At 42.0% G+C, this 9800-nt stretch overlaps 1 protein-coding gene across 1 annotated transcript in view; it reads right to left on the bottom strand.

The window, feature by feature from the left end:
• Positions 1–276: 276 nt before the first annotated feature.
• pcdh11 (protocadherin 11) overlaps positions 277–9800 on the bottom strand; it is a 287556-nt gene continuing 278032 nt past the window's right edge. The window contains exon 7 of the mRNA XM_042303479.1: positions 277–4262. Within this exon, the coding sequence (XP_042159413.1) occupies positions 3817–4262 (446 nt within the window). The 3' untranslated portion in view covers positions 277–3816. The remainder of the gene's footprint in view (positions 4263–9800) is intronic.

The following is a 9800-nucleotide window of genomic DNA, read 5'->3' as shown; positions in this document are numbered from 1 at the left end:
TGTCTGGGTGGTGGGTCTCAGATGATCCTGCTTTTGAAGAAGCTGGATGTAGAGGTCCTGGGCTGGCATGGTTACACGTGGTCTGCGGTTGGACATAATGCCAAATTCTCTAAAGTGACGTTGGACTCGGCTTATGGTAGAGAAATTGACATGACATTTTCTGGCATCAACTCTGGTGGACATTCCTGCAGTCAGCATAACAATTGCACGGCCCCTCAAAACTTCAGACATCTGAGGCATTGTGTTGTGTGACAAAACTGTACATTTTAGAGTGGCCTTTTAGAGTGGCCTCCCCAGCACAAGGTGCACCTGTGTAATGATCATGCCGTTTAATCAGCTTCTTGATATGCCACACCTGTCAAGTGGATGGATTATCTTGGCGAAGGAGAAGTGCTCAATAACAGCGATGTAAACAAAGTTGTGCCATAAATTTGGGAGAAATTAGCTTTTTGTGCATATGGAACATTTCAGGGATCTTTTATTTCAGCTCAGGAAATATGGGACCAACATTGTACATGTTGCGTTTATATTTTTGTTCAGTATATATACTGTAAGTATATTGTGTGATTTTGTGTGTTTCAGTCGTTGTTAAGTGTCAATATTATCGTTCTACAGCATATGCAGTTGGAATGTTACTGAATCACACGTCACACATTGGCAGGCCTGTGTTCACTGTCACTGTCTGAAGGAAGCAAGTGCTTTGTGATTTGTTTGCATATGTCAGTGTACTCTGTCCTGTCTGTAGTTGTTGTCTTTGATGAAAGACAAATGTGTTTAACATTTAACTGCAGTGAGGAGCTGTTTCAGGATGACATAGAAGGAAATCATTACTCCGCAAAAAAGGAATTGATATCCAATTCATGATTGGGACTTGGTTGGGCAGTAGGTTAACCGTGTTCAATGAGTAGGATTTATTCAATTCATTAATACAAATTCAATACATTTCCTTAATTGACCAGAAGTGAGATGAAATTGACCCTGACCTTGACCCTTCCACATAACACTCTTATGACACACGTAATTTCACAAACCCCGGCTTCGCTAATGCATTTCTACACTGATGGATACCTGACCCGAAATGTAATCTGAATGCAAGCAGAGTCTCAACCAAGCGCAGACACACTTTACTGTCTAACCCTGCAGGGAGAATGGTACCCTAAACATGTCCTGTTACCGTCTAACCCTGCAGGGAGAATGGTACCCTAAACATGTCCTGTTACTGTCTAGCCCTGCAGGGAAAATGGTACCCTAAACATGTCCTGTTACTGTCTAGCCCTGCAGGGAGAATGGTACCCTAAACATGTCCTGTTACTGTCTAACCCTGCAGGGAGAATGGTACCCTAAACATGTCCTGTTTCTTTCACAAGCCGCTAGAGGAGACTTTTAATTTAAATATGTTAACTGGTGATGGTCATGCAATGTTTACCGAATCCATGACAGTCAGTGGTTATCCAGAATGAACTCCCTTGAAACTATGGAAATATGGTTGAATCAAAGATATAGTGGATAAAACGTATGATAAATCATTTTTACAAAAGGGTGTATGTCAATATGTGAATATGGTAAATTCATCCTTCGAGCTTAAAGGTGCTTGCATATGGATACATATATATATGGATACAGAAACTCTCATTATAGTGGTTACTATCCTGACGAGATAGGGGCACGAATTAAAGCAAATAAAAAGCTATTTGCATCCAGACTCTGTATATGTCTCCACTTTTTCATTACCTGACTACTAGAAATACATTATGTTTCAGTGAGAGTAGACAACTACTACAGAGCCTGTCAACCACAGCTAATACCTACTGTGGAGATCACAGCTCAAAGTAACTAGACAACTGGGAGATGTTCTTAATTGTCTCCATAGCACTCATTTACGATGCGTACAATACACGTTATATTATATGAAAGGAAGATAAATGAAGTGAAATAATGGTGGGAAAGTAAAACAAGAAAAGTTATAGCTCCTTGCATGGAACCTCTGTCTGTGCTGTTCAAGGCTTCTTCTCAGGAGATAATGTAGAACATGTGTAGGTTCTTATTACAATGGGAAAGATCATGTAGAAAATGAGTAGGTTCTTACTGGGAGGGTAAGATAATGTTGAAAATTAGTAGTTTGTTTTACAGGGGAAAGATAATGTAGAAAATAAGTATGTTGTTATTAGGAGGGTAAGATAATGTTGAAATTAGTAGTTTGTTATTGCAGGGGAATGATCATGTAGAAAATAAGTATGTTTTTATTAGGAGGATACGATAATGTTGAAATTAGTAGTTTGTTATTACAGGGGAAAGATCATGTAGAACATTAGTAGGTGGTTATTACAGGGAAAGATCATGTAGAAAATGAGTAGGTTCCTATTAGGTGGGGAAAATAATGTAGAAAATGAATAGGTTGTTATTATGTGTGGGAGATAATGTTAGAAATGAGTTGGTTCCTATTAGGTGGGGAAGATAATGTAGAACATGAGTAGGTTCCTATCAGGTGGGGAAGATAATGTAGAAAATGAGTAGGTTTGCAATAGAGGGCAGGGAAAGGGGTGTCAAAGGCATCATAACTCGCCATACAAGAAACATCTGAAGAGAAACAGTGTTGGGCATATCATGGGGGGTGGCCCATGTACTCTATGTTTATATAAAGTGTTTGCACGACACAGAGTGAAACATTTTTTGTCCATTGAGTCTTAGGTATGTGTCTGCAGACCCCTGAATAAGACGGGATCCTATAAACATATTCAGACGAGAGCAAAAAGTAACTTGGATCATCAGTTGGAGCTGGAGCTGAATGTCTTGCTGGATACACTAAGCAATATTTCACCAGAGATTGGACATATACAACATTCACCTTGGGTTCACAAAGCTATACTGTGTGTTTGCGTTTCGTTTATCGTTAAGTAAATTGTGTGGAGGAAGGTTCCGCTGAGCTGGTTCCAATACGCATAGGGGGTCAAAATTATTTTTGATTACTCATCAGCAAAAATCTCTACCAAACATAAATTATGATGTTTTATATATTTTGTTTCTGTTGTGGATCTACTTTGGTATAGGACTACCATTTATATGATTACAGCCATTGTCAGATCCACTTCTGTGCAACATTGTGGAGAGTGAGGAACAACATTGTGGAGAGTGAGGAACAACATTGTGGAGACTGAGGAACAACATTGTGGAGACTGAGGAACAACATTGTGGAGAATGAGGAACAACATTGTGGAGACTGAGGAACAACATTGTGGAGACTGAGGAACAACAGTGTGGAGAGTGAGGAACAACATTGTGGAGAATGAGGAACAACATTGTGGAGACTGAGGAACAACATTGTGGAGACTGAGGAACAACAGTGTGGAGAGTGAGGAACAACATTGTGGAGACTGAAGAACAACATTGTGGAGACTGAGGAACAACATTGTGGAGACTGAGGAACAACAGTGTGGAGAGTGAGGAACAACAGTGTGGAGAGTGAGGAACAACATTGTGGAGAGTGAGGAACAACATTGTGGAGACAGAGGAACAGTTTTGTCACTTCCTCCACATTCCATGTTCACACATTAATCAGAAACCATCAAGATACATTAGACAAACTCTGTCCCCTTACAGCCCCTTACTACTGATGTTAAATATACACCAAGATACTTTAGATAAACTGGTTGGTGTTACTCTGCTCCCTTACAGCCCCTTACTGCTGATGTTAAATATACACCAAGATATTTTAGACAAACTGGTTGGTGTTACTCTGTCCCCTTACAGCCCCTTACTACTGATGTTAAATATACACCAAGATATTTTAGACAAACTGGTTGGTGTTACTCTGGTCCCTTACAGCTGATGCTCATGTAAGAAGGCAGAGGATCCTCCGTTGGCTGGGGTCTGCTGGCCTGACGAAGATGAGGAAAAGCTTGCCAGAGGGATGACCTTGATGGGGTCAGACTCCTTACTCTTGCTGCTGCAGTGTCTTTCCAGAGTATTGTAGAACTGCGGCCGGTTCATCCCTTTAGCCAGATCGTCTTTGGGCACAGACCTGCCCAGGGTATGGCACTGACGCCCATCCGCCTTGGCTCCTCTGGCCCATGGGGAGCTCTGCTGGTGCTGGAAGCCAAAGGAGGGCAGGGTAGGCAGGGTACCCGTGTTGGACGGAGACTGGAACTGGGTCACCAGGGAGGGGGGCATCCAGCAGCTGTCGGAGTGGCCCAGGATCAGACATTCCTGGGTGCACGTCTCCGAGGCTTCCGCCAGCGCCTTGGCCAGGTTCACCTCAACTATGGCTGCAGCACAAAGACATTAAACAAAAGAAGAGAATAAAATATGAAAAAGACAAGAAGAGAATGATAACCTGTTAGATGTTTAACTGAAGGTGACCTGTAAATGTTAACCTGTTAGATGTTTAACTGAAGTTAACCTGTTAGATGTTTAACTGAAGTTAACCTGTTAGATGTTTAACTGAAGGTGACCTGTAAATGTTAACCTGTTAGATGTTTAACTGAAGGTGACCTGTAAATGTTAACCTGTTGTAGAAATGAATGGCAGTAATACATGTTTGAATCATTCCAGAAGAAGAAAAACAGCAGCATTTAATTTCCATTGGTGTTCCATTGGTTCCCTGTGTTTACCTACAACAGACAAGGAATTCCCAGGAGATTATTTAAAGTTAAGAATAACTGTCTCTGTTGTTGGTGTCTGAGATTGACTTTACTGTATTCAATATTTAAAAGAACATCCTGTTAGCAGTTGACTTTATCCCTCAATAACACAGACCCCAAAGCAAATCAGGGGGAGAAAAATAGGTTAATTCAAAGATAACAAATCATAGTTGTTATGCTGGGAAGTAGATGGTTGATGTTCATTCTTCCCTGTCCTCAGTGATTCTCCACAGAACAAAGTGGTAGGATGTAATTATTAACCCCCAACCTTAGCCTTTGGTTGACCAATTAGAATTCCTTGCAATAAAACTTGGCCAATGGCCAAATGACAAATATCCTGTTTCAGGCTCAATGTATAGCCCATTCGAACCAATGAAAACGTGCCACATGTAGCTATGAGTCCAGGACTGAAACCCCATACAGAGATTCTAAACAGATATTGAACTGAAAAACAATTATTTCCATTGACCGTTAATTCCATATTCCCTCCCTTGACCTCTAGTCCTCTGCAATGTGTGTTATCTTTAAATATTTCTTACAATCCCAAAGTATTTTTTAAAAATCACTGTCATCATGGCACACCTTGCATTCTGTGATCTATTCGACATTCAATAAATCTGGTCAGTTACAATAACTCAAAAATGTGAACATCACAAAATCACATGAATCCACATTTAGGATTATTGTTAGGATTCTTGTTAGCATATTTGAGGTGCAAGGTACAATGAGTATAGTTATGAGTGATAGGGGATTTGGGGAGGGAGAAAGCAGGGAGGGAGAAATCGGGGAGGGAGAAATCGGGGAGGGAGAAATCAAGGGAGGGAGAAATCAAGGCACTTCAACTATCTTATCTCATTATGCTCGAGCTGACATCACATGTGAAATGAGTCCAGGAAGAGATAGAGGCCTCAAAATTGAGCCCCAGCAATAAAACCTGTCAACTCTGGTAATTAGAATGTAAAACAGTATGCAACACAGCAAACAGGAACCCATGGTGTTATGGTTCTGAGACACTCAGAGGAAAAGAGGAGAGGTCCTTGCTATGACATCACATCAAGTCCTCCAGGTCTCGGCTTCAATCTATCTCATAGAGATAATTTTGCATATAGGCATAAGTAACACTGTTATAAATAATTGAATGGTCCTAGGTCTGTGTCTATGGCTTTGAGATCTCACATTAGAAGTTGAGCATGCTCTGTTTAATTAAATTCCCTAGTCAGCTCAACATTTTAAACAATGATTTTTCTCAATGGTGCAGTTATTGTATTACCGCTCCATTCCAATTACAAAGCCAAACTTATGAGGGGTGATTACTGATATCCAACACAAACTCCCAAATCCTATTTGTTTGCAATACTTAATTGCATTCTTTAAGTGAGGAGCTATATATTAATTTATTGAATATAACAAAAGCCAACCTGCTTATAATGACCAAGAACTGGTGAAAAATGTGTAGATTCATTCAAATTGCCAGGAGATACATGGAGTACCCTGGTGCATGGAGTCTGATCTGAAATATAGAGCCGGATTCAATCTGCATCGCTGAAGTGGTTGACATTCAAAGACAATGCTCCTGTGTTAAGGGGAAGACTGAATTTACGGTAAACGCATTTATAGCGCACGATATGTAACGCTTCATCAATCCAGATTGAATAGAGACCTAAACCCTCTCAATAATGGCCTGCTCAGCCCCCCAGCCTTTGAGTCTGAGTGAATACATCTCCTGAGCAGTAAATGTGTCACCTTTCAGAGGTTCACTAACTTCATTAAAGGGGGAAAAAATGATGCATCTCACTGAACAAGCACAATCAGGCCAAGTCCTTACTATATTCCCTGAGTCAATCATTTGATAGCAGTGATTTTTTTTCTGTTGTAGTTGTCTTTGCCAAGGAATTGTTCTTTTTTTTTCTTCCTGAAGGCAAAAACAACATTAAAATAGGTAACCATTATTCAACACACACACACACACACACACACGCACGCACGCACGCACACACACACACGCGACAAAGCCTCGATACATTTGCAAGGAACACTAGTGCCTCCCCCTCAAAACATAAGTGATCGGTACAAAGAATGGGGAACTTCACATAATACGAGGTATTTGGTGCGGCAGTGCTTTCCCTGGGTGAAGTCACAGTGAGAGATGTCATTGCTGCTGTGACAACAGCCAGAGGAGTGCTGCTATGTCTGTTTGTGACATTTCACATTAAACAGCTCAAAGGGAATGGAGTCTGTATCAGTTTCCACTCCACAGGGAACAGGGGTACGACCCGAAAGACACCCTATGCAGTGCACTACTTTCAATATAGTAGGTGGTGCCTCAATAGGTGGTGCCTCAGTAGGTGGTGCCTCAGTAGGTGGTGCCTCAGTAAGTGGTGCCTCAATAGGCAGTGCCTCAATAGGTGGTGCCTCAGTAAGTGGTGCCTCAGTAGGGCTCCTGTCAAAAGCAGTGAACTATCTAGGGAATATGGTGCCATTTTGGTCAATGGGTGCTCTGGTTAATGGGTGCTCTGGTTAGTTGGTGATCTGGTCAGTGGGTGATCTGGTCTGTGGGTGCTCTGATTAGTGGGTGATCTGGTCAGTGGGTGATCTGGTCGGTGGGTGATCTGGTCAGTGGGTGCTCTGGTTAGTGGGTGCTCTGGTTAGTGGGAGCTCTGGTTAGTGGGTGCTCTGGTTAGTGGGTGCTCTCATTAGTTGGTGATCTGGTCAGTGGGTGATCTGGTCAGTGGGTAATCTGGTCGGTGGGTGATCTGGTCGGTGCGTGATCTGGTCAAGAGTGTGCAAAGCTGTCATCAAGACAAAGGGTGGCTACTTAGAAGAATCTAAGGTCTAAAATATATCTTTTGTTACTACATAATTCCATGTGTGTTATTTCATCATTTTTGAAGTCTTCACTATTATTCTACAATGTAGAAAACAGTTAAAATACAGAAATACCCGTGAATGAGTAGGTGTATCCTAACTTTTGGTTCTGTGCACTTCCATCATTTTCTTTCAACTGGTACTGTGGGGGAGGGGGGAGTCCCAAAACGCTTTCGGGGTGTCAAAAGGAGAACACCAAACGTGTACGTTGAGAGTCTTATCTTTCGATAGTGGGGGTCGTAATAGTTTGTAATTTGCTAAACCGTTCGAACGCTTACAGTCAATTTTTTGACAAGAACGATTGTCGGGATGTGTCACGGTCTGAAAAACACCGCTCTAGCTCTGTCACCTTTCACCACAGATATCTCTAACCTAAACTGACAGATTTTTTGAGAAACGTTTTATTATGCTAATTTTATTTTTGCGGTTCGCGGACATTGACCTTAGGGGGCGGAATCTGAATTAGAAACATTTCCCAAACAAATACAAGGATGTTTACCACCATAGCTGGTTAAATCTGAAACAAGTTCACAATTAAAACCTGAACAAATACAAGGATGTTTACCACCATGCCACCATAGCTAGGCTACCTGGGGCGGCAGATACCCTAGTGGTTAGAGTGTTGGACTAGTAACCAAAAGGTTGCAAGATCAAACCCCAGAGCTGACAAGGTAAAAATAAAAACAAGGCACAAGGCATTTAACCCATTGTTGTACACCCAGTATGCTATAACTCTTTACATTGGGCAGCAGGGTAGCCTAGTGTGTTGGACTAGTAACTGAAAGGTTGCAAGTTCAAATCCCAGAGCTGACAAGGTACAAATCTGCTGTTCTTCCACCGGAACAAGGCAGTTAACCCACTGTTCCTAGGCCATCATTGAAATTAAGAATCTGTTCTTAACGGACTTGCCTCATTAAATAAATAACATCTGCAACAGGTTCACAATTAAGACCTGCCACAAAATAAATAAAGAGAGACGGATAAATAATGTAGTTTGTAATTACCAAGACTTTATCATCTTCTATTGCCTCAACACTCCAACTGTACATCAGGATAGGCAAATGGATGGCCATTATTAATAATGGGACTGTTTAACCCCATAGGCACTAGACAAAAGGGACCGATGCTATTTTTTTCCACTACAAACCTAGTCACAAGCATCATTTTGTGTAAGAAGACCATGTTTCATTTGACACGAGAATCAGAGAAAAAAATAACCACATATTAAATACTCCCTGGATGTGTTTCATTTCCTCAGCACTCTCTCAACATTCATATTTCAGCCCCTCAAGACCCATCTCATGAGTGATTGATAGTTTCAGAGATGGGTTGCAAATGATTTCATGATATATTTATGAAATTACAAACTTAAAAGACAGACAGGCGTATCCCATGTTTCCCATGGAATGTAAACAGGCAGGGTAATAAGTGAAATGCCACGGTAAAAACCATCACAGCATCCGTCTGTATGGAAACCATGACATATCCCATTCAGCGGTGTATATCTAGCCAAACAGTTTCCAGAGCCTTCAGAGTTGGTTACTATGGAGATTAAATTACCCCAGTTATTTGCAGCTAACCCAATTTTATTTAGTTTTTCTTTACTTTTATCAGAAGATAAGGAAGGGTATAATCTCGGAGAAGGCAATAAAGGGTGACAAGCGTTGTCATTGTCACCAGCGACAAGGGCATGAGCAGTGGGCGAGAGAGAGTCAATATGAAATTGTGAGGCAATGAAAAAGGGTTGTGTGCATTGGAAAGATGTAGGTTCTATGTGTCAGGGAGTTCAACGTGGCTGTGTAGGAGGTTTGGCTGGTGTATCAGGGAGGTCAACGTGGCTGTGTAGGAGGTTTGGCTGGTGTATCAGGGAGGTCAACGTGGCTGTGTAGGAGGTTTGGCTGATGTGTCAGGGAGGTCAACGTGGCTGTGTAGGAGGTTTGGCTGGTGTATCAGGGAGGTCAACGTGGCTGTGTAGGAGGTTTGGCTGGTGTATCAGGGAGGTCAACGTGGCTGTGTAGGAGGTTTGGCTGGTGTATGAGGGAGGTCAACGTGGCTGTGTTGGAGGTTTGGCTGATGTGTCAGGGAGGTCAACGTGGCTGTGTTGGAGGTTTGGCTGATGTGTCAGGGAGGTCAACGTGGCTGTGTAGGAGATTTGGCTGATGTATCAGGCAACGTGGCTGTGTAGGAGATTTGGCTGATGTATCAGGGAGGTCAACATGGCTGTGTAGGAGGTTTGGCTGATGTATCAGGGAGGTCAACGTGGCTGTGTAGGAGATTTGGCTGATGTAGGGAGGTCAA

Source organism: Oncorhynchus tshawytscha, linkage group LG21, assembly GCF_018296145.1.
Source record: "Oncorhynchus tshawytscha isolate Ot180627B linkage group LG21, Otsh_v2.0, whole genome shotgun sequence".
Classification (NCBI taxonomy): Eukaryota; Metazoa; Chordata; class Actinopteri; order Salmoniformes; family Salmonidae; genus Oncorhynchus; species Oncorhynchus tshawytscha.
The sequence above is the reverse complement of the archived record's forward strand: the minus strand, read 5'-3'. Positions and strand labels throughout refer to the sequence as shown.